General features: G+C 45.3%; 1 protein-coding gene across 1 annotated transcript in view; it reads right to left on the bottom strand.

The window, feature by feature from the left end:
• The window catches only part of LOC311141343 (glutamate receptor ionotropic, delta-2), a gene marked incomplete at both ends in the record, with an annotated part of 590,499 nt that overhangs the window by 117,857 nt on the left and 446,922 nt on the right, over positions 1 to 25,720 (bottom strand). Inside the window, one exon of the mRNA XM_084176639.1 lies at positions 19,967 to 20,279. Within this exon, the coding sequence (XP_084032765.1) occupies positions 19,967 to 20,279 (313 nt within the window). The remainder of the gene's footprint in view (positions 1 to 19,966; positions 20,280 to 25,720) is intronic.

The following is a 25,720-nucleotide window of genomic DNA, read 5'->3' on the forward strand; positions in this document are numbered from 1 at the left end:
CTCTCTCTCTCTCTCTCTCTCTCTCTCTCTCTCTCTCTGTTTGATATATAGACGTCTAACTAACAGTCACAACATGAAATGTACCTCCCACCATTACTGGGGGAGACCTGGCACTATCAGCACTCTCCATGAGGATGAAAGACAGAGAGAATGTATGTGGGAGAGATGCAGAGAGACTAGGCTGTGTGTGAGTGAGTGACTGTGAGTGAATGAGTGAGTGAGTGAGTGAGTGAGTGAGTGAATGAGTGAGTGAGTGAGTGAGTGAGTGAGTGAGTGAGTGAGTGAGTGAGTGAGTGTTTGTGTGTGTGTATGTGTGTGTGTTTGAGTGCGCATACAAAGACAGAAAGACAGAGCATCTAGTACAAAAGGTTCATATCTAACGAGGCACTATACTGTTTATTTTTTATTTTTTTTATTTAACCTTTATTTAACCAGGTAAGCCAGTTGAGAACAGGTTCTCATTTACAACTGCGACCTGGCCAAGATAAAGCAAAGCAGTGCAATAAAAACAACACAGAGTTACATATGGGGTAAAAAAACATAAAAGTCAAAAATACAACAGAAAATATATATACAGTGTGTGCAAATGTAGCAAGTTATGGAGGTAAGGCAATAAATAGGCTATAGTGCAAAATAATTACAATAGTATTAACACTGGAATGCTAGATGTGCAAGAGATTATGTGCAAATAGAGATACTGGGGTGCAAAAGAGCAAAATAAATAACAATATAGGGATGAGGTAGTTGGGTGGGCTAATTTCAGATGGGCTGTGTACAGGTGCAGTGATCGGTAAGGTGCTCTGACAACTGATGCTGAAAGTTAGTGAGGGAGATAAGAGTCTCCAGCTTCAGAGATTTTTGCAATTCGTTCCAGTCATTGGCAGCAGAGAACTGGAAGGAATGGCGGCCAAAGGAGGTGTTGGCTTTGGGAATGACCAGTGAGATATACCTGCTGGAGCGCAGACTACGGGTGGGTACTGCTATAGTGACCAATGAGCTAAGATAAGGCGGGGATTTGCCTAGCAGTGATTTATAGATGGCCTGGAGCCAGTGGGTTTGACGACTAACATGTAGTGAGGACCAGCCAACAAGAGCGTACAGGTCACAGTGGTGGGTAGTGTATGGGGCTTTGGAGACAAATGGATGGCACTGTGATAGACTACATCCAATTTGCTGAGTAGAGTGTTGGAGGCTATTTTGTAAATGACATCGCCGAAGTCAAGGATCGGTAGGATAGTCAGTTTTACGAGGGCATGTTTGGCAGCATGAGTGAAGGAGGCTTTGTTGCGAAATAGGAAGCCGATTCTAGATTTAACTTTGGATTGGAGATTCTTTATGTGAGTCTGGAAGGAGAGTTTACAGTCTAACCAGACACCTAGGTATTTGTAGTTGTCCACATACTCTAGGTCAGACCCGTCGAGAGTGGTGATTCTAGTCGGGTGGGCGGGTGCCAGCAGCGTTCGATTGAAAAGCATGCATTTAGTTTTACTAGTGTTTAAGAGCAGTTGGAGGCTACTGAAGGAGTGTTGTATGGCATTGAAGCTCGTTTGGAGGTTTGTTAACACAGTGTCCAATGAAGGGCCAGATGTATACAAAATGGTGTCGTCTTCGTAGAGGTGGATCTGAGAGTCACCAGCAGCAAGAGCGACATCATTGATATACACGGAGAAAAGTGTCGGCCCAAGAATTGAACCCTGTGGCACCCCCATAGAGACTGCCATAGGTCCAGACAACAGGCCCTCCGATTTGACACACTGAACTCTATCTGAGAAGTAGTTGGTGAACCAGGCGAGGCAGTCATTTGAGAAACCAAGGCTATTTAGCCTGCCAATAAGAATGCGGTGGTTGACAGAGTCGAAAGCCTTGGCCAGGTCGATGAAGACGGCTGCACAGTACTGTCTATTATCAATCGCGGTTATAATATCGTTTAGGACCTTGAGCGTGGCTGAAGTGCACCCATGACCAGCTCGGAAACCGGATTGCATAGCGGAGAAGGTACGGTGGTATTCGAAATGGTCGGTGATCTGTTTGTTAACTTGGCTTTCAAATACTTTCGAAAGGCAGGGCAGGATGGATATAGGTCTGTAGCAGTTTGGATCTAGAGTGTCACCCCCTTTGAAGAGGGGGATGACCGCGGCAGCTTTCCAATCTCTGGGGATCTCAGACGTTATGAAAGAGAGGTTGAACAGACTAGTAATAGGGGTTGCGACAATTTCGGCGGCTAGTTTTAGAAAGAAAGGGTCCAGATTGTCTAGCCCAGCTGATTTGTAGGGGTCCAGATTTTGCAGCGCTTTCAAAACATCAGCTCTCTGAATTTGTGTGAAGGAGAAGCGGGGGGGGGGCATGGGCAAGTTGCAGCGGAGGGTGCAGAGTTGGTGGCCGGGGTAGTGGTAGCCAGATGGAAAGCATGGCCAGCTGTAGCAAAATGCTTGTTGAAATTCTCAATTATTGTAGATTTATCGGTGGTGATAGTGTTTCCTAGCCTCAGTGCAGTGGGCAGCTGGGAGGAGGTGCTCTTATTCATCTTATGATGTCTCTCAGATCTCTATAATGACTATGTACTGTCTCTACAGTGCATTCGGAAAGTATTCAGACCCCTTGACTTTTTACAAATTTTGTCACGTTACAGCCTTGTTCTAAAATGGATTAAATAATTTTTTTATCTCATCAATCTACACACAATACCCCATAATGACAAAGAAAAAACAGGTTTTCTGACATTTTTGCAAATGTATTAAAAATTAAAAACAGAAATAGATAGATAGCTAATAATGTAAGCATACTGTGTCCATAATAAGTATATAGGTTGTATGTTGGGAGCTTTTGGGAAAGAGCACAGTTAGAAAGATATGGCATATAGAAGCAAACCGGATGGACATCATGAAAATGATCGGAGAGGTTGAGAGTAGAAGAAGTTCAGGAGCAAAAAAATAGATATATATATATGTATGTATATATATATATATATATATATATATATATATATATATGTGTGTATGTATATATATATATATATATATATATATATATATATATATATATATATGGATATAGAATTATTGTAAAATTAACTCTGTCCATAAGGTGTAGATAGTAAGTATAGACCGGAAGTAGAGGCCTGGGCGTTGTTGTTCACTAATTTACTCCAAGTAGGGAAAGGATGGTGGGGTTGAAAAGTAATAAAGGGGAATATATATATAAAAATAAAAATAAACATGGGGGATTGGAAGTGATGCAGACAATTACATTGATAGAAGATACAATCTATCTGCAATATTAAGCTGATCCATCCCCCCCCCCAAAAAAAAATAATAATAATAAAATAATAATAAAAATAAAAAAACAGAAATACCTTATTTACATAAGTATTCAGACCCTTTGCTATGAGACTCGAAATTGAGCCCAGGTGCATTCTGTTTCCATGATCATCCTTGAGATGTTTCTACAACTTGATTGGAGTCCACCTGTGGCAAATTCAATTGATTGGACATGATTTGGAAAGGCACACAACTGTCTATATAAGGTCCCACAGTTGACAATGCATGTCAGAGAAAAAACCAAGCCATGAGGTCGAAGATATTGTCCGTAGAGCTCCGAGACAGGATTGTGTCGAGGCACAGATCTGGGGAAGGGTACCAAAATATTTCTGCAGCATTGAAGGTCCCCAAGAACACAGTGGCCTCCATCATTCTTAAATGGAAGAAGTTTGGAACCACCAAGACTCTTCCTAGAGCTGGCCACCCGGCCAAACTGAGCAATTGGGGGAGAAGGGCCTTAGAATGGGAGGTGACCAAGAACCCGATGGTCACTCTGACAGAGCTCCAGTGTTCCTCTGTGGAGATGGAGAACCTTCCAGAAGGACAACCATCTCTGCAGCACTCCACCAATCAGGCATTTATGGTAGAGTGGCCAGACGGAAGCCACTCCTCAGTAAATGGCACATGACAGCCCGCTTGGAGTTTGCCAAAAGGCACCTGATGGACTCTCAGACCATGAGAAACAAGATTCTCTGATCTGATGAAACCAAGATTGAACTCTTTGGCTTAAATGCCAAGCGTCAGGTCTGGAGGAAACCTGGCACCATCCCTACGGTGAAGCATCATGCGGTGGGGATGTTTTTCAGTGGCAGGGAAGACTAGTCAGGATCGAGGGAAAGATGAACGGAGAGATCCTTGATGAAAAACCTGCTCCAGAGCGCTCAGGACCTCAGACTGGGGGCGAAGGTTCACCTTCCAACAGGACAATGACCCTAAGCACACAGCCAAGACAACACAGGAGTGGCTTCGGTACAAGACTCTGAATGTCCTTGAGTGGCCCAGCCAGAGCCCGGATTTGAACCCGATCGAACATCCCAGGAGAGACCTGAAATTAGCTGTGCAGCGATGCTCCCCATCCAACCTGACAGAGCTTGAGAGGATCTGCAGAGAAGAATGGGAGAAACTCCCCATATACAGGTGTGCCAAGATTGTAGTGTCATACCCAAGAAGACTCAAGGCTGTAATCACAGTCAAAGGTGCTTCAACAAAGTACTGAGTAAAGGGTCTGAATACTTATGTAAATGTCATATTTCAGTTTTTATTTTTAATACATTTACAAAAATGTCTAAAAACCTGTTCTTGCTTTGTCTTTATGGGGTATTGTGTGTAGATTGTTGAGGGAAAAAAACGATTTAATCTATTGTAGAATAAGGCTGTAACGTAACAAAATGTGGAAAAGGTCAAGGGGTCTGAATACTTTCCGAATACACGGGGACTGGCTTCCATTAAGCCACATGAGCATTAGTGAGGTCGGACACTGATGTTGGGCGATTAGGCCTTGCTCACAGTCAGCGTTCCAGTTCATCCCAAAGGTGTTCGATGGGGTTGAGGTCAGGGCTCTGTGCAGGCCATTCAAGTTTTTCCACACTGATAGTTACTCTAACGAGGCAACGGAGACGGTCTATTGGGAGAGACTATATTGCTCTGACAAACTCTGTTTGGAGTCACGACTAAGTCACAGTCTGGAATCAGTTTCTCTTGTGTTCTGTTTCTTTGGATTTCCTTCTTGACCACTTCCTCTTTTTGGAGGAGGAGGAGGCTGTGGGCTGAGCTGTCCTACTGGGTGTGACATTGCCTTTCACAGCCAGCCTCCACTGGCCTATCCAACGACAGACACTTGGAGGAGGAAGGAGGAGCACTCTGGGGCTCCAGTGTTTGTCGTTTCGTCTGCCCACCGTGGCCTCTCAGATTAGGAAGCTAATAGCAGCTCGGATAAATCCTGGGCTTGCTGAAAAGCGGGCCCCGGCCCTGGCCCTGTTTGTCAGCGATAAGGGGAGAGATGGGAGGAAAGCAGCATGTCTCTCTCTGTACACTAAGGGTCCCCACAATGAGGCCCCTCAAAGCTGTTTATAAAGGTCCCTCCAAAGCAGCAATCTTCCGGACTAAGTGGAGTGGGAAGGGGATGATGATGGAGTGTTGTAGATTCCAGACAAGGCGGGGGATGGGAGGAGAGGGACAGGATTGTTGCCTGGTAGAGGAGGATGAAAGGAAAGAGGAGAGGAGGTGTTGGGAAGTGCAGATGAAAGGGCATAACGGTGGCCTATGGCAATGTCTGGATGTTCAGTCCACAGATGGATGGGGCTGATGTCTGGGGTTGGAGTGTCTGTAGCTTTACTGCAGGGTAAATAAACAAATTCTTACAGTATTCTCCCTGTACATCAAGTCAGAACCGAAGGATAAATAAAGGGGTCATATAAGCAGCCAATGAAAGCTCTTACAATACTCAATGATTATATTTATCTAAAACAGGCTATAGGCTACATGTGCACCACCAAGTCAGAACAGTAGGCTAAGTTATGAGGGAGAAAGGGATCAAATTATTAGGGTGAGGCACATGGGCTACTAACAACTTAATACACAACATACACTTAGTATTACTTTCTTAGCTACAGTAAGTATACATATCTCCCTGGCATATTACATCATTTATGCAGCAGCATACAATACATTTTTGGACTCACCTTGTTGTGCAGTGCTCACTTGAACAGGAAGGTGGCGCGGCGGTCCTTCTTGTGGGCAGATTTTGTCATCAAAGTCTGGCATTCTCTGGATTTATGGTGCTTTCAAGACTACTGGTTACTCAGAAAAAACAAAGTCGAATCATGACGTCAGTGATATTCAGGTCGGAGCTCTAGAAAGAGGCCTGAGTTCCTGACTTGGAATTCCAAGTTGGATGACCGTTCAAAATGTATTTTCCCAGTCGGAGGTCGTTTTTTTCCATGTTCCCAGTTGTCTTGAACTCACTGAGATTTCCCATTTCAGAGTTTCCAGTTGTTTTGAACGCAGGAGAAGTCATGCTGGATTGACAGCATGGCCAATGTATTCAACCTTTTCTGGCCCATGGCATGTGAATGTTTATATTTTTAAGCTTGGAAAAGAGACCCTTAAACCCAGACTTGGACCACACACCCACTCCACTGAATAGCAGGCTAGCGATTGCTTTGCCACACTTGCAGTTAGCCACTGATTCCTTCCAAACCACTCATTGTTGAATTTGTGATTTCCAACTTGTTGTGTAATGTTTATGTAAAATGGCCAATGAGCACCGATACGTTTTATTTATAATTTATCTTCATATGACAAGGATTTGCCAGTAGATTGTCGACTTGATTCATGTGAATGACAACAGTTCCTACATTTACATTTTAGTCATTTAGCAGAAGCTCTTATCCAGAGCGACTTACAGGAGCAATTAGGGTTAAGTGCCTTGCTCAAGGGCACATCAACAGATTTTTCACCTAGTCAGCTCGGGGATTAGAACCAGCGACCTTTCGGTTACGGGCACAACGCTCTTAACCACTAAGCTACCTTCCTCTCTTAATGCTAAAAATCTTTGTAACACTCCCCCTCGATAACCACCAACCACCTGCGTTTCCCCTCTATGCCACGCACACACGTACACACACACACAAACACACACACACACACACACACAAACACACCACACCACACACTCGTCTCTATGGCTGCCTGCAATACCCAACAGTCTCCACGTTCACCCATTGATTACATCATTAATAACATAGAACAGGAGAAATGAGAGAAATCACTCTTATCCCTCTCTCTATAATGCTCTCATTAAGAGCTATATTACAGATCAAAACCCTGTTGTATTTAGCAAAAAAACATCCTTTGCATGACTGTGCTGCTGGACCTCAGTCCTGGGGCCAAACAGAGGAGGGAGGCTTCGAACAGAGCTAGTATTTTTGCTGGTTAATTGGAGCCGGTCAGAGAGAGATTAGACTTCAGGGGCGCTGCTATCCATTACAAATCTGTTTTGTTTTACTGATCAAACAACTCTGAGATAACACGGGTCTGAACGTCATTCTGTAGCTTTGAGAGATCGCTTTATTTAAACGATTAAAGCCGGAGACAGCTGACACAGGCAAATACACCAATCCTAAATAGTCCCCAAGCTCCAAGTAGATGCTTTAGATGTACTGTAGACCTGATACAGTTGGATATGTGTAAACAATATGGCGGAGATTCCTCCTAGCCTATCAGAGGGCAAGGTGGAGCTATCACCATATTGCTTAGACCTATAACATAATCTCAGATCTACAGGAATTGTCCTCTGAGGGGTCCGTAATAGACTAGCTCCAGTTCTACCAATCAATCGATCAATCAATCAATCAGTCAATCAATCAAGTGTATTTTATACAGCCCTTTTTACATAAGGAGTTGTCACAAATTGTTTTACAGTTATCCAGCCCGAACCCCAAAGAGCAAGCCATGCAGTAGGAGGAGCACAGTGGCCAGAGAAAAACTCCTTAGAACGAAGGAAGCTAGGAAGTCCTCTTCTGGCTGAAGGGGTACACTAGACTAAGGTTATTCAGAAAACAAAAGGGGGGAAGGCCTCTGCATGTTGAGGACAGAAAACGAATCGTTTGAGCTGAAAAAACAAACAAACATCTGCATGCTAGTACGAGACTTCCCAACCCAGTCTCATTCTATCCACGTCCCCATGCCACATAGCCTGAGTGCCTGTCTGTTTGTGCTATCATGCCAACTCCTTGTCACTCATTGTCATGTCATGTTTGGCTTGACAAGGACAGCAATGGAGTTGACAAGAGCACAGACAGATCTCGGACCATGGCTACATACCACAGGCTGCCAATGTACTGTTCAAAAAAGGTGCTTCTTTGTACAAAGTGTATTGTATTAAACACATCAAACGGAGAGACAACGGAATACATTCTGAGTGCGTCCCAAATGGCACCCTATTCCCTATATAGTACACTGCTTTTAACCAGGGCCCATAAGGCTCTGGTCAAAAGTAGTGCACTATATACAGTTGAAATCGGAAGTTTACATACACTTAGTTTGGAGTCCCCTAATTTTTTTTTTCAACAACTCCACAAATTTCTTGTTAACGAACTATCGTTTTGGCAAGTCGGTTAGGACATCTACTTGGTGCATGACACAAGTCATTTTTCCAACAATTGTTTAGAGACAGATTATTTAACTTATAATTCACTGTATCACAATTCCAGTGGGTCAGAAGTTTACATGCACTAAGTTGAATGTGCCTTTAATCAGCTGGAAAATTCCAGAAAATGATGTCATGGCTTTAGAAGCTTCTGATAGGCTAATTGACATAATTTGAGTCAATTGGAGGTGTATCTGTGGATGTATTTCAAGGCCTACCTTCAAATTCAGTGCCTCTTTGCTTGACATAGTGGGAAAAGCTAAAGAAATCAGCCAAGACCTCCACAAGTCTGGTTTATCCTTGGGAGCAATTTCCAAATGCCTGAAGGTACCACGTTCATCTGTACAAACAATAGTACGCAAGTATAAACACCATGGGACCATGCAGCCGTCATACCGCTCAGGAAGGAGACGCGTTCTGTCTCCTAGAGATGAACGTACTTTGGTGCGAAAAGTGCAAATCAATCCCAGAACAACAGCAAAGGACCTTGTGAAGATGCTGGAGGAAACAGGTACAAAAGTATCTATATGTACAGTAAAACGAGTCCTATATCGACATAACCTGAAAGGCCGCTCAGCAAGGAAGAAGCCACTGCTCCAAAACGGCCATAAAAAAGCCAGACTACGGTTTGCAACTGCACATGGAGACAAAGATCGTACTTTTTGGAGAAATGTGCTCTGGTCTGATGAAACAAAAATAGAATTGTTTGGCCATAATGACCATCGTTATGTTTGGAGGAAAAAGGGGGCCGCTTGCAAGCCGAAGAACACCATCCCAACCGTGAAGCATGGGGGTGGCAGTATCATGCTGTGGGGGTGCTTTGCTGCAGGAGGGACGTGCACTTCACAAAATAGATGGCATCATGAGGAAGGAAAATTATGTGGATATATTGAAGCAACATCTCAAGACATCAGTCAGGAAGTTAAAGCTTAATCGCAAATGGGTCTTCCAAATGGACAATGACCCCAAGCATACTTCCAAAGTTTTGGCAAAATTGCTTTAGGACAACAAAGTCAAGGTATTGGAGTGGCCATCACAAAGCCCTGACCTCAATCCTATAGAACATTTGTGGGCAGAACTGAAAAAGCGTGTGCGAGCAAGGAGGCCTACAAACCTGACTCAGTTACACCAGCTCTGTCTGGAGGAATGGGCCAAAATTCACCCAACTTATTGTGGGAAGCTTGTGGAAGGCTACCCGAAACGTTTGACCCAAGTTAAACAATTTAAAGGCAATGCTACCAAATACTAATTGAGTGTATGTAAACTTCTGACCCACTGGGAATGAGATGAAAGAAATAAAAGCTGAAATAAATCATTCTCTCTACTATTATTCTGACATTTCACATTCTTAAAATAAAGTGGTGATCCTACCTGACCTAAGACAGAGAATTCTTACTAGGATCAAATGTCAGGAATTGTGAAAAACTGAGTTTAAATGTATTTGGCTAAGGTGTATGTAAACTTCCGACTTGGGAAGTAGCCTACGTGTCAGTACACTGAGGAGATTTGGGACAGAATATTTCAATAACTGCATCCCCTCCAGCATGGGGTTTGTTTGTGTTTGTGTGTGTGTGTGTGTGTGTGTGTGTCTCTGTGTCTGTGTTTTTCTGTGTGGATGAACTGTTCCTGTTAAAGAGCCTTGGGATGTTGATGTCTATCCAATGCATATTCAGCCATTATTGACTGTTGAAGACTCTCCTGCATCAAGACCATGTCGTTTTTTTCTCGTTGTTGATACTGAAGTGAGAGTGGGTTTATAAATTAGATTTTGCACAATAATGACTAGATGACTAAAGTTTAATTACAACTAACAGAAGATTGATTGTGAATGAAAGGGAACAATTAGCATGTATCATTATCATCATTACCGGCAATAGTAAAATGTAGATTAAGAGGTTGCTTGTATTTCTGTGAGCTCATCTGCGGCTCATTTAAAATATAATATTAAACCAACGCTAAAAATCATTCCCAGAATTTGCATAATAAATGTGGCCCAAAATTAACTATTCTGAGTCCTCATGATAACAAATTCAAATCATACAAAAAAATAAAACCTCACAGCTCTCTCACTTCGCCTCAAATCACCTCACATCTACTCTCTTAGTAGAGTCTTAGCTCTGTGCTTTTTCTTAGCTTTTCTCCTACTACTTTTATTTTCCCTAAGCTTCTGTGACACTCTGGCTCTATGGACTTTGAATATTGAGCCAGGGTTGTTCATTTTCATGTGTTTGGGTGTATTTCATTTGGTGGTGTTGGGGATGGGTGAGTTTCATTTTGTTTGTGTTGTGGTGATTGGTCGATGACTCCCAATCGGAGGTAACGAGTGTCAGCTGTCGGCTCGTTATCTCTGATTGGGAGCCATATATATTCTGTGTGTTTTCTCCTTGGTTTTGTGGGTTATTGTTTCTGTGTTGCTGTTAGTCGTATTCAGTATTTGAACTTCACGTATCGTTATTTTGTTGTTTTCTTCGTGGTTGCTTTAATTAATAAAGTCATCATGTTCACTCGCAACGCTGCGCATTGGTCTCCTCCTTCAGACGATCGTGACAGAATAACCCACCACAAAAGGACCAAGCAGCGTAACAAGCGGCAACAGGACCTACCTACACAGGAGTTATGGACGCCTCCTAAGGTCGGGACATGGGAAGAGTTATTGGACGGAAAGGATCCTTGGGCACAACCGGGAGAATATCGCCTCCCTCGTGAAGAGCTGGAGGCAGCCAAAGCCGAGAGGAGGTGGTACGAGGAGGCAGCGCGAAGGCGAGGCTGGAAGCCCGTGGAAGAGAGGCAACCCCAAGAAATTTTTTTGGGGGGGCACATGGCTTGGGCAGCTGGGCAGCAGGAGGCTGCCACAGGGAGAAAAGGAGAGAAGGCTAACGGAGTACGGGAGCCATTGGCGAGTGGAAGGAGGGAAGTTGTTGTGGCACGGCATGAGAGACTGAAGTGTGTTCCCAGTCTGGTCCGGTCCGTTCTTGATCCCCAGTTAAGGCCAGTGGTGGGTGTTCCCGGTACGGACCGGTCTGTTCCTACTCCACGCACCAGGTTCACGATGTGCGTCGCCAGCCGGCCAGAGTCTGCCGTCTGCCCTAGGGCGTCTGAACTGCCCGTCTGCCAAGCGCTGCATAAGCCGCCCGTCTGTACTGAGCCTGCAAAGCCGTCCGTCTGCCAGGAGCCTTCAGAGCCTTCCGCCAGACAGGAGCCGCTAGAGCCTTCCGCCAGACAGAATCATACACCTGCTATGGAATCAGCAGGAGCCGACGCAGCCCATACTAGACTGGAAGCTCGGGTTCGGGACCAGAAAGAGCAGCTCCTGCGGATGGGAGCCGCCCTGCTGGAGGTGATGACTGCAATCCGAGGCTGGGGTCCGCCTCCACCGCCAGCCTCCCAGCCAGCACCATCAGCCAGCCATGGGCAGCCAGATCCGTCAGCCAGCCATGAGCAGCCAGATCCGTCAGCCAGCCATGGGCAGCCAGATCCGTCAGCCAGCCATGAGCAGCCAGATCCGTCAGCCAGCCATGAGCAGCCAGATCCGTCAGCCAGCCATGAGCAGCCAGATCCGTCAGCCAGCCATGAGCAGCCAGATCCGTCAGCCAGCCATGAGCAGCCAGATCCGTCAGCCAGCCATGAGCAGCCAGACCCGTCAGCCAGCCATGAGCAGCCAGACCCGTCAGTCAGCCATGAGCAGCCAGACCCGTCAGCCAGCCATGAGCAGCCAGATCCGTCAGCCAGCCATGAGCAGCCAGATCCGTCAGCCAGCCATGAGCAGCCAGATCCGTCAGCCCGCCATGAGCAGCCAGATCCGTCAGCCAGCCATGAGCAGCCAGATCCGTCAGCCAGCCATGAGCAGCCAGATCCGTCAGCCAGCCATGAGCAGCCAGATCCGTCAGCCAGCCATGAGCAGCCAGATCCGTCAGCCAGCCATGAGCAGCCAGATCCGTCAGCCAGCCATGAGCAGCCAGATCCGTCAGCCAGCCATGAGCAGCCAGATCCGTCAGCCCGCCATGAGCAGCCAGATCCGTCAGCCAGCCATGAGCAGCCAGATCCGTCAGCCAGCCATGAGCAGCCAGATCCGTCAGCCAGCCATGAGCAGCCAGAGCCGTCCAGCCAGGATCCGCCAGAGCCGTCCAGCCAGGATCCGCCAGAGCCGTCCAGCCAGGATCCGCCAGAGCCGTCCAGCCAGGATCCGCCAGAGCCGTCCAGCCAGGATCCGCCAGAGCCGTCCAGCCTGGATCCGCCAGAGCCGTCCAGCCTGGATCCGCCAGAGCCGTCCAGCCAGGATCCGCCAGAGCCGTCCCGCCAGGATCCGCCAGAGCCGTCCAGCCTGGATCCGCCAGAGCCGTCCCGCCAGGATCCGCCAGAGCCGTCCAGCCAGGATCCGCCAGAGCCGTCCAGCCTGGATCCGCCAGAGCCGTCCAGCCGGGATCCGCCAGAGCCGTCCAGCCGGGATCCGCCAGAGCCGTCCAGCCGGGATCCGCCAGAGCCGTCCAGCCGGGATCCGCCAGAGCCGTCCAGCCGGGATCCGCCAGAGCCGTCCAGCCGGGATCCGCCAGAGCCGTCCAGCCGGGATCCGACAGAGCCGACCAGCCGGGATCCGCCATTCAGCCTGGTACTGCCCCTTAGTCCGGTGCTGCCCCTTAGTCAGGTACTGTCCCTTAGCCCGGTGCTGCCCCGTAGTCCGGTGCTGCCCCTTAGTCCGGTGCTGCCCCTTAGTCCGGTGCTGCCCCTTGTCCCGGTGCTGCCCCTTGTCCCGGTGCTGCCCCTTATCCCGGTGCTGCCCCTTAGGCCGATGCTGCCCCTTAGTCCGGTGTTGCCCCTTAGTCCAGGTGGGGTTAGTTGGAGGGTGGTCATTGGGAGGAAGCTACCGAAGCAGGTTGTGACTGTGGTGGGGTGGGGATCACGACCGGGGCCAGAGCCGCCACCATGGACAGACGCCCACCCAGACCCTCCCCTAGTCCTGATGTTGGTGCGCCCGGAGTTCGCACCTTTAGGGGGGGGTACTGTGACACTCTGGCTCTATGGACTTTGAATATTGAGCCAGGGTTGTTCATTTTCATGTGTTTGGGTGTATTTCATTTGGTGGTGTTGGGGATGGGTGAGTTTCATTTTGTTTGTGTTGTGGTGATTGGTCGATGACTCCCAATCGGAGGTAACGAGTGTCAGCTGTCGGCTCGTTATCTCTGATTGGGAGCCATATATATTCTGTGTGTTTTCTCCTTGGTTTTGTGGGTTATTGTTTCTGTGTTGCTGTTAGTCGTATTCAGTATTTGAACTTCACGTATCGTTATTTTGTTGTTTTCTTCGTGGTTGCTTTAATTAATAAAGTCATCATGTTCACTCGCAACGCTGCGCATTGGTCTCCTCCTTCAGACGATCGTGACAGCTTCCCTCTCCTCTCCTCTCCTCTCCTCTCCTCTCCTCTCCTCTCCTCTCCTCTCCTCCCCATCCCTCTCCTCAAATCCAGAGAAATTGATTTTAACCTGACCTTTGAAAGAACACTGAAAACCATCACTGTTTTATTCTCTATTCTCCGCTCCACATCACTTCTCTTTCTCTTCTCCCACCCTGTTCACTTTTTCTTTCATTCTCTTCTCTTAACTCAGCGGTTCCCAAACTAGGGGTCACGACCCCACGTGGGGTCGCCTGATATGAAAATGGGGTCGTAGGAGAATTTCCAAAATCCTGTGAAAAAAAAAATATATATACACAAAAATATAAATGCAACATGTAAATGTGTTGGTCCCATGTTTCATGAGCTGAAAAAAAAGATGCCAGAAAATGCTTATTTGGCTCAAATTTTGTGCAAAAATTTGTTTACATACCTGTTAGTGAGCATTTCTCATCCACCTGACAGGTGTGGCATATCAATAAGCTAATTAAACAGAATGCTCATTACACAGGTGCACCTTGTGCTGGGGACAATAAAGGGCCACTCTAGAATGTGCAGTTTTGCCACAGATGTCTCAAGTTTTGAGGGAGCGTGCTATTGGCATGCTGACTGCAGGAATGTCCAACAGAGCTGTTGCCAGATCATTTAATGTTAATTTCTCTACCATTAGCCACCTCCAATGTCATTTTAGAGAATTTGGCAGTACGCCCAACCTGCCTCACGCCAGCCCAGGATCTCCACATCTGGCTTCTTCACCTGCGGGATCGTCTGAGGAGGGGTTCTCCCCAATGGGTGGGCCTGGCTCCCAAGTGGGTGGGCCTATGCCCTCCCATAGCTGTGCCCCTGCCCATTCATGTGAAATCCATAAATTAGGTTCTCATTAATTTATTTCAATTGATTGATTTCCTTCTATGAACTGTAACTCAGTAAAATCTTTGAAATTGTTGCATGTTGCGTTTATATTTTTGTTCAGTGTGTATACTGTATATATTATAATAACCTTAAAAATCTAAATGAAAATTATTCAAATCTCAAAGATACAATTCTACCAGAGAGCACCCTTAGATCATGGGAAAAGGCCGCACTTGACCGTTGCACTTGAATCATTCCCACGGTGAATGGCTAAGCCCACTACGCTATGAAACCACACATTATTGCAGAGACTTTGATATAACCAGCCACAATTGATATGGGGAGACAGAGGCACAGAAACTCACATCAATACCTTTATCAGAAAACACTGTTAAACAAATAATTTATGCTATTGCTAGCAATCAAGAGGAAACTCTGACTGAACGACTCAAAACTCCTCAGCTTATACTCTCCAAATGGGCGTTAGCCAATGCATTGACTTTTGTTCGCATATCAGGTGTGGCATATCAATAAGCTAATTAAACAGAATGCTCATTACACAGGTGCACCTTGTGCTGGGGACAATAAAGGGCCACTCTAGAATGTGCAGTTTTGCCACAGATGTCTCAAGTTTTGAGGGAGCGTGCTATTGGCATGCTGACTGCAGGAATGTCCAACAGAGCTGTTGCCAGATCATTTAATGTTAATTTCTCTACCATTAGCCACCTCCAATGTCATTTTAGAGAATTTGGCAGTACGCCCAACCTGCCTCACGCCAGCCCAGGATCTCCACATCTGGCTTCTTCACCTGCGGGATCGTCTGAGGAGGGGTTCTCCCCAATGGGTGGGCCTGGCTCCCAAGTGGGTGGGCCTATGCCCTCCCATAGCTGTGCCCCTGCCCATTCATGTGAAATCCATAAATTAGGTTCTCATTAATTTATTTCAATTGATTGATTTCCTTCTATGAACTGTAACTCAGTAAAATCTTTGAAATTGTTGCATGTTGCGTTTATATTTTTGTTCAGTGTGTATACTGTATATATTATAATAACCTTAAAAATCTAAATGAAAATTATTCAAATCTCAAAGATACAATTCTACCAGAGAGCACCCTTAGATCATGGGAAAAGGCCGCACTTGACCGTTGCACTTGAATCATTCCCACGGTGAATGGCTAAGCCCACTACGCTATGAAACCACACATTATTGCAGAGACTTTGATATAACCAGCCACAATTGATATGGGGAGACAGAGGCACAGAAACTCACATCAATACCTTTATCAGAAAACACTGTTAAACAAATAATTTATGCTATTGCTAGCAATCAAGAGGAAACTCTGACTGAACGACTCAAAACTCCTCAGCTTATACTCTCCAAATGGGCGTTAGCCAATGCATTGACTTTTGTTCGCTATACATGTCGGGGGATGCTATTCACGAGGACATATTGTTCTGTCTCACGATTCGAGAGCATGAAACCGCACAGGGGATGTTCAGTGTGCTGCGTGGCTATATTGATGAAAACAGATTCCATGGGATGGAATGGTGGGCTTTTGCACAGAGGGGGCTCCATCCTATGGCTGGACGGCAGGCAGGCCTCTGCACTCTAGTTATGAATGTGTCTCCCTCGGCCATATGGATGCATTGTATGATACACCGAGAGTAACTGGTGGCAAAAGAGCTGAGCACAGAACTCAGAGATATACTGCAGCAGGTAACTTCCATTGTAAACTACATCAAACCACATCCACTGCACGCACGCCTGTCCTTAAAAGTATGTGGAGATATGGGATCAGAGCACGACAATGTGTTGGAAATATTTTTTTGCATTAAGAGAGGAACTGTTGTCATTCACAATGGATGTAAAAAAAAATAAAGAGACTTTGTTGACTTTCTGTGTAATGAAAAGAAAATGTGACTCCTTCAGTGGTGACTGATCATTCAGGGCAGAGCTCCACCTGTTTTGAGCCCCACTTTTTTTTGTTGTTGCCTGTTTTGCATGTTATTTTGGCATTAATACGTGTCACATATCAGTTTGCAAACAATGTAAAAATATATATCTTAGAGTTAATAAAGCCACAGACAAACATGGTCTCTTTTTTGCTTTCCTGAGTAAGGCAGCTCCATAATGCAGGTGTTTCAGCCTAGCTCAGCGCTTTCTGTGGTGGTGGGGCAGCCAGCGGAAAATACAGAGCGTAGTGGTTGGTAATGTTCTCTAGTTGCGCCGTGATTGGCTCAATGTTATGTCACTTATGGGGACACTACGTCACCGCAAAATCTACGGGGAGAGCTCGAAAATTCAAGCCCCTTGGGTGCTGCCATAGATTTACATTAGAAGTGCCCATCCAAGAAAGCTCAAGGTTATTGGCCACAGATAAAATGATGTCAAATCACATTATATCTACCGTAGCTTTGATTGGACTGATCATGTCAACATCATACCTTCAAAATCTTAGCTAGCAAGCTAGACAAGCAGACATCATCATGAATCAAGTCGACAATCTACTGGCAAATCCTTTTCAATCCTTGACATATGAAGATAAATTATAGATAAAACGTATTGGTGTCATTGGCCATTTTACATAAACATTACACAACAAGTTGGAAATCACAAATTCAACAATGAGTGGTTTGGAAGGAATCAGTGGCTAACCTCAAGCGTTGCAAAGCAAACACTAGCCTGCTATTCAGTGGACTGGGTGTGTGGTCCAAGTCTGGGTATAAGGGTCTCTTTTCCAAGCTTAAAAGGATAAACATTCTCATGCCATGGGCCAGAAAAGGTTGAATACATTGGCCATGCTGCCAATCCAGCATGACTTCTGCTGCATTCAAAACAACTGGAAACTCGGAACTGGGAAATCTCAGACTTCAGTGAGTTCAAGACAACTGGGAACTCTGAAAAAGACGACCTCCGACTGGGAAAATACGTTTTGAACGGTCATCCAACTCGGGAACTCGGGCCTCTTTCTAGAGCACCGAAGTGAAGACCACTGACGTCATGATTCAACATTGTTTTTTTCCGAGTTCACAGTTGTCTTGAAAGCACCATAAATCCAGAGAATGCCAGACTTTGATGACAAAATCTGCCCACAAGAAGGACCGCCGCCCCACCTTCTGTTTTCAAGTGAGCACAGCACAACAAGGTGAGTCCAAAAATGTATTGTATGCTGCTGCATAAATGATGTAATATGCCAGGGAGATATGTATACTTACTGTAGCTAAGAAAGTAATTTTTTTATTTTTTATTTCACCTTTATTTAACCAGGTAAGCCAGTTGAGAACAAGTTCTCATTTATAACTGCGACCTGGCCAAGATAAAGCATAATACTAAGTGTATGTTGTGTAGTAAGCTGCTGGTAGCCCATGTGCCTTACCCTAATAATTTGGTCCCTTTCTCCCTCATAACTTAGCCTACTGTTCTGACTTGGTGGTGCACATGTAGCCTATAGCCTGTTAAATATAATCAGAGTATTGTAAGAGCTTTCATTGTCTGCTTATATGACCCCTTTATTTATCCTGTTGTTCTGACTGACTTAGTGTACAGGGAGAATACTGTAAGAACGGCCCATGTTCTGAATTCTGTCGCTGTACATTTCAAAAGTGCTGAACAATTTGTTTTATTGACTACGTCCGTCTTAGCTCGCTCATTAATGACTTAATCTAAATTACGGATTGCCTCTTATCTGCTCGTCGTTCCCTTATGCCATAGTTTATACATCTCAATTGTCAGTAGAAACCACATTTGTTTAGGCAAGACAGCCATATCAGCTATGTTTTAAAAAAAAGGCAGTAAATGAGGCTGAATGAACTGTTTAGCTGCCAGACAAGGCTCCGCTGAAAGCCAGGTGTAGAAGTGGTAAGGATTCACTCCATGTGGCTGAAAAGAAAGCTCTGCTGTTGGGACAGCTTAATGTAGGCCCTGACAGTTTGTGGGCACCGTTTGTCACCGTTATAGTGCAATTAATGTATTGTTAAGTGTTGTGTTGTGTTGTGTAGTGGCTTTGCTGGCATGCATCTTGAAAAAATATTTCTTTCGTTTGCCCCACCAAGATTTACAGGCTAAAATTGCCACTGGTGTCCTTGCATTTGTAACAGACATATTAGGTAAACTGAACGAACTGAACGCAAGCATGCAGGGGAAGTACAAAAACATTCTACAGATGAGTGACTGAATCAGTGGATTCAGAGTAAATCGTTCTTTTTGGAGAGAGTCTTTCAGAAGCGAACCATGCCCCCTTCCCTCGGCTGTGCATGTTTCTAACAGAAAACAGCATCAGTAAATGTCCCACACGAGTGATGACTGCTCACCTCCAATGCTTGGAAGAGCACTTTGGGACCTACTTCCCAATCCGTTTGACTATGATCCTGGCTCAGATGACTTGCAGGTAAGTGAAATCAAACAGCTGATCGAACTGTCATGTGACCGAATGCTGCAGACAATGCATTCACGGGTCACTACAGAGGAGTTTTGGTTCCTGATTCAAAGGAAATACCCTGCCGTCTCCCTTTGAGCATTAAAACTCATGGTACCTTTCGCCAGCTCATATCTGTGTGAAGCTGGATTCAGTACTCTCATCTGCATTAAAACCAAATATCGATCCAGGTTGGATGTGACAACAGAGATGAGGTGCGTACTGTCGACCACGCCCCCTGACTTTGAGAAGCTCGGACACGACATGCATCAAGCCACACCCATCTCGTGGTGGTGAGGTAAGAGACATTATGTCAGACTCATTTGCAATTGACTGTCATAGCCCCACATTAAAAATACAGCATGTGATGGTGAGTTGAGAATACTGTTAGAATGTTTTGCAATTGACTGCCATAGCCCCAAATAAAAAAGTAAACGTTGGCTGTTAATTACATTTTTTTTTCTCACATGGTTGGGGTCGCAATAAATTTCAGATATGAAAATGGGGTCATGGGCCAAAAAAGTTTGGGAACCCCTGTCTTAACCCCATCCCCTCCTCCTATCGCTAATCCTGAATGCTGATTGGTTAAAACCAGGTGATAATAATACAATATACAACGGGTGGGTCTAATCCTAAATGCTGATTGGTTAAAACCAGGTGATAATAATACAATATACAACGGGTGGGTCTAATCCTGAATGCTGATTGGTTAAAACCAGGTGATAATAATTCAATATACAATGTGTGTGTCTAATCCTGAATGCTGATTGGTTAAAACCAGGTGATAATAATACAATACATCACAAAGGAAAACAAAAACAAAAGTATACAAACAAAAAAGAACTCACCCTGCTGGACGAAGGATCCGTAGACGAACCACATGGAATTGTAGAAGGTGGTGGAGGAGACAGCACCCATGGGCAGGCGCGGCGGGTTCAGCCAGTTGAGTAGGTAGACCAGGATGCCCACCAGCAGCACGGTGCCCGCAATGCACGCCCACAGTGACAGGTCAAAGGGCGCCAGGCAGGCGAACATGTCCACGGTACGCTCGGCCTTCCTGAGCAGCACGCCCACCGAGTAGTCCATGTAGCGTGTGGTAAAGTCCACCACACTCTCCCGCTCTGGCGTGATGGTGAGAGCCGAGAGACCCACGTCGGCCCGCTGGAACACAAACACACAGAGACACGTGCGCACGCATTCACATAGATATGCACACACACACACACAAATAAACACACACACACACCGGATTCATTAATGCAAAGATTCAAGGTGTATAGAAGTCAAGAAAATGAGGGGATTCTGTGAACACACTAATCAGAAATCACTTTATTCTAATCCCTGGTATGGCTGAGTAATAAAACATGGCTTTGTGTTCTGTTTTTAGACATTAATTCAAGTCATGCACACATCAATAGAATCACATCTAATTTCTGTCATGGTTTCACTGTCGCTGTTGACGATCACAGTCATTCTCTAATCGTTGTTGTCAAAACAACGCTCCAAACTCTCTATCTGATTAATACTGACACACTTCTCAAACTAAATAGATAGGAGAATACCATGTTAATAAGCCTAGATATTGCATTAGCAAATTTAGGGATTGCCCTTTCCTGCGTCTGAGTCTATTGTATTTATGCGAAGCAGCGTTTATGGAGATGAATACGGCTGTGGACTGTGAGTCATAGTGTGAGCATAGGAGGGGTTCAGTCATCTTCAATAAATTGTTTCTAGGAGGATTCAGGAGGATAAGGACAGTTGATAGGCCAGTAAGGCCAGTAAACCAATCAGGGAGTCCAGTGAATTAGAATACACAAGTTGGTCCACTGAGAACAGTGTTGTTTTAATCTGCCACACAATGTATGTGTGTGTGTGTGTGTGTGTGTGTGTGTGTGTGTGTGTGTGTGTGTGTGTGTGTGTGTTTATGCAGGCCAGGTTCAGCTATACACTCCCTAAGGCTGACCTAATATCCTCCCACATGTTGTGTCTCACTATGCAAATACCTTTTTGTGCATCCCAAATAGCACCTTTATTTCTATATAGTGTACCACTTTTGACCAAAGTAGTGCGTTAAATATGGAATAGGGTGTTATTTGGGATGCAGGTTATGACTATGATTGAGTGTAGTCTGGCCCAGTGGTGCGAAGGTGAACGGCAAGGCACTGGAGTGATGGACCACCCTTGCTGTCTCTGCCTGGCCGGCTCCCCTCTCTCCACTGGGATTCTCTGCCTCTGACCTTATTATGGGGGATGAGTCACTGGCTTGCAAGTGCTCTCCAATGCTGTACCTAGGAGGGGTATATCATGTCTTGCCAGGCTTTTTTTACGCTATACTCGACTTGAGTGGGTTGAGTCACTGACATTATCTTCCTGTCCGGTCTAGCGCCCCCTTGGGCTCGTGTGGTGGGGAAGATCTTCGTGGGCTATACTCCGCCTTGTCTCAGGGTAGTAAGTTGGTAGTTTGTTGATTTCAAATCAAATCAAATCAAATTTTATTGGTCACATGCGCCGAATACAACAGGTGCAGACATTACAGTGAAATGCTTACTTAAAGCCCTTAACCAACAGTGCATTTATTTTTAACAAAAAAAGTAAAAATAAAACAACAACAAAAAAAGTGTTGAGAAAAAAAGAGCAGAAGTAAAATAAAATAACAGTAGGGAGGCTATATATACAGGGGGGTACCGGTGCAGAGTCAATGTGCGGGGGCACCGGCTAGTTGAGATAGTTGAAGTAATATGTACATGTGGGTAGAGTTAAAGTGACTATGCATAAATCATTAACAGAGTAGCAGCAGCGTAAAAAGGATGGGGTGGGGGGGCAGTGCAAATAGTCCGGGTAGCCATGATTAGCTGTTCAGGAGTCTTATGGCTTGGGGGTAGAAGCTGTTGAGAAGTCTTTTGGACCTAGACTTGGCACTCCGGTACCGCTTGCCGTGCGATAGCAGGGAGAACAGTCTATGACTAGGGTGGCTGGAGTCTTTGACAATTTTGAGGGCCTTCCTCTGACACCGCCTGGTATAGAGGTCCTGGATGGCAGTTGCCATACCAGGCGGTGATGCAACCAGTCAGGATGCTCTCAATGGTGCAGCTGTAGAATTTGAGGATCTGAGGACCCATGCCAAATCTTTTCAGTCTCCTGAGGGGGAATAGGCTTTGTCGTGCCCTCTTCACGACTGTCTTGGTGTGCTTGGACCATGATAGTTCGTTGGTGATGTGGACACCAAGGAACTTGAAGCTCTCAACCTGTTCCACTACAGCCCCGTCGATGAGAATGGGGGCGTGCTCAGTCCTCTTTTTTTTCATGTAGTCCACAATCATCTCCTTTGTCTTGGTCACGTTGAGGGAGAGGTTTCCCTCTGGTGGTGTGGGAGCTGTGCTTTAGCAAAGTAGGTGGGGTTATATCCTGCCTGATTGGCCCTGTCCGGGGGTATCGTTGGACGGAGCCACAGTGTCCCCCAACCCCCCCGTCTCAGTCCTCAGTATCTATGCTGCAATAGTATATGTGCCGGGGGGCTAGGTTCAGTCTGTCCTATCTGGTGTAATTCTTCTGTCTTATCTGGTGTCCTGTTTGATCTTAAGTATGCTATCTCTAATTTCTCCCGTCTCTCTCTCTCCCCTCCCGGAGAACTGAGCACTAGGACCATGCCTCAGGACTACCTGGCCTGACGACTCCTGGCTGTCCTCGTCCCCAGTCCACCTGGTCATGCTGCTGATCCAGGTTCTACTGTTCTGCCTGCGGCTATGGAACCCTGACCTGTTCACCGGACGTGCTACCTTGTCCCGGACCTGTTGTTTCGACCCTCTCTCTGAATCATGGAATTTTGATTCTCTCTCTCTCTGGTTTTAGGCTGGGTTTCTGTATAAGCACTTTGTGACATCTGCTCTTTCCATGACATAGACGGGTGCACATTAGCAAACCACTCGCCCACACAACGCCATACACGTGGTTGTGAGGCCAGTTGGACGTACTGCCAAATTCTCTAAAACAACAATGAACATTCAATTGTCTGGCAACAGCTCAGGTGGACTTTCCTGCAGTCAGCATGCCAATTGCACGCTCCCGCAAAACTTGAGACATCTGTGTAATTGTGTTGTGTGACAAAACTGTACATTTTAGAGTGGCCTTTTATTGTCCCCTGCACAAGGTGCACCTGTGTAATGATCATGCTGCTTAATCAGCTTCTGGATATGCCACACCTGTCAGTTGGATGGATTATTTTGCTCACTAACAGGGATGTAAACAAATTTGTGCTCAACATTTTAGAGAAATAAGCTTTTTGTGCGTATGGAACATTTCTGGGATCTTTTATTTCAGCTCATGAAACATGGGACCAACACCATTGCTTTTATATTGATGTTCAGTTTATGAAGGGCTTTATAAATAAATGTGACTGATTGACTAAGAATAGAGTACTGGGCGGTAGGTAGCCTAGCGGTTAAGAGGTTGGACCAGTTACCAAAATATTGCTAGTTCGAATCCCCGAGCTGACAATGTGAAATATTTGCCGATGTGCCCTTGAGCAAGGCACTTAACCTTAGTTGTTCTGGATAAGAGCTTCTGCTAAATGACTAAAATGTAAATGCTTCCCCTGCTCTTGTTCAATGCCATGGTTGAAAAAGCTCCTACTAGCTGAAAGGAAGTGTATGACAAATAAAATGCATGAGAATATGAACTCCACACCCAAATGCTAGTACCTTGAATATGCAGGTTAGGTTTTTGTTTACTATGCATATATACACTGAGTGTACAAAACATTATGAACATCTGCTCTTTCCATGACATAGACTGACCAGGTGAATCCAGGTGAAAGCTATGATCCCTTATTGATGTCACTTGTTAAATCCACTTCAATCAGTGTAGATGAAGGAGAGGAGACAAGTTAAAGAAGGACTTTTACACCTTGAGACAATTGAGACATGGATTGTGTGTGTGCCATTCAGAGGGTGAATGGGCAAGACACAATATTTAAGTGCCTTTGAATGGGGTATTGATAGTAGGTGCCAGGCAGGTGCACCGGTTTGTGTCAAGAACTGCAACGCTGCTGGGTTTTTCACGCTCAACAGTTTCCGTGTGTATCAAGAATGGTCCACCACCCAAAGGACATCTAGCCAACATCACACAACTGTGGGAAGCATTGGAGTCAACATGGGCCAGCATCCCTGTGGAACGCTTTCGACACCTTGTATAGTCCGTGCCTCAACGATTTGAGGCAACTCAATATTAGGAAAGTGTTCTTCATGTTTTGTACACACACTGTACATTCAAGATTTCAGACAATATATCAAATTCCTCAGTCCAGAATCTTTTGACGGCTGGACAATTCCAGAACAGAGGCATTAGTGTACCGACCTCACCGCAGCCATGCCAACACAAGTCTGAAAGGCTTTGATCCATGTTTTTCAACTTGTGTGGTGTGATGTATGCCCTGTGGAAGATCTTCATTTGAATAATCTTATATCTTACACAATTGTATTTTCCATATTGCATCCCATTGTGCTGCGGTGATATGTCCTGCTCCCAACATAACTCACTATTTGGGGAGGAGAAGCCAACCAGCTTGTATAGGGAGGAAACAGTTCCTTTCCCAATAGCAACATCCCTCAGTTTGTTGTCTAAAGCACTTTTAGATCCCACATCAATACCCTTTGAGGAAATACACTTGAGAATTGATTTGAGCTGTAAATAGGGCAGAAACGATATATAGTTCAGGCCAATCTCTGACATCAGTTCTTGGAATGGTACGATATATCTGTCTCTTTCGACCTGCCCCACCTAACAGATGTCTTGGCGTTGCCAGGTACCATTAGCCGGTGTCTTGCCAACTGCGGTAAATAAGGGGTTGTTCAATTTTGGACATGAAGGGAGTGGTGCTCCATTGATAGATAACCTTTTGTTCACAAGAGAACTCCAGTAGCGGATGATCTATCTTGCAGTGGAACTTGGGGTAATACCATTATGATGATAAGGAGATCGACTTGTTATGTTCTGTCACTATTTCTTCCTCTAGCCACTCCCAGTTGCCTGCTATTCCCCCTTGTTTATACCCCCATGCCAGTGGGTATCTCACATTATATGACAAGTAGTACAAATACACATCAGCAACACCTAATCCCCTGGATGGCGTTTTTCATAGCGCCCTTCGCTTTATCACAGGAGACAGTTTTACTACTCATCACTGTATTCTTTACCAAAAGCTTGGCTGGACCTCTTTGAAGTCACATAGATCACATCATTACGCTTTTTTTTTGTTTACAAAGCCCTGCTCCACAAACTTCCGACTTAGCTAACATCACTGTTAAGATTTAAAATGACAAGTCATCAAACCCGTTCACAGGGTTGGTTAACTCTGGAGACTCCTTTGGTGTCTAGACAGTTAGGTAAATCAGCCTTTCGGTTCCTTGCACCTTTCGTGTGGAATGATCTACAATACACTTGGAAATTGGAGGAATTGGTGCCTCTAGGGCATTTCAGACGGTTATTAGGGGACCTTTTTACCGAAGAATGTGTCTGTTTAATGTGTTTAATGTGTTTTATTGTATTTTGATGTGTATTGTGGTGCTATACAGTGGGGGAAAAAAGTATTTAGTCAGCCACCAATT

Source organism: Coregonus lavaretus, assembly GCF_964263955.1.
Source record: "Coregonus lavaretus genome assembly, chromosome: 14".
Taxonomy (NCBI): Eukaryota; Metazoa; Chordata; class Actinopteri; order Salmoniformes; family Salmonidae; genus Coregonus; species Coregonus lavaretus.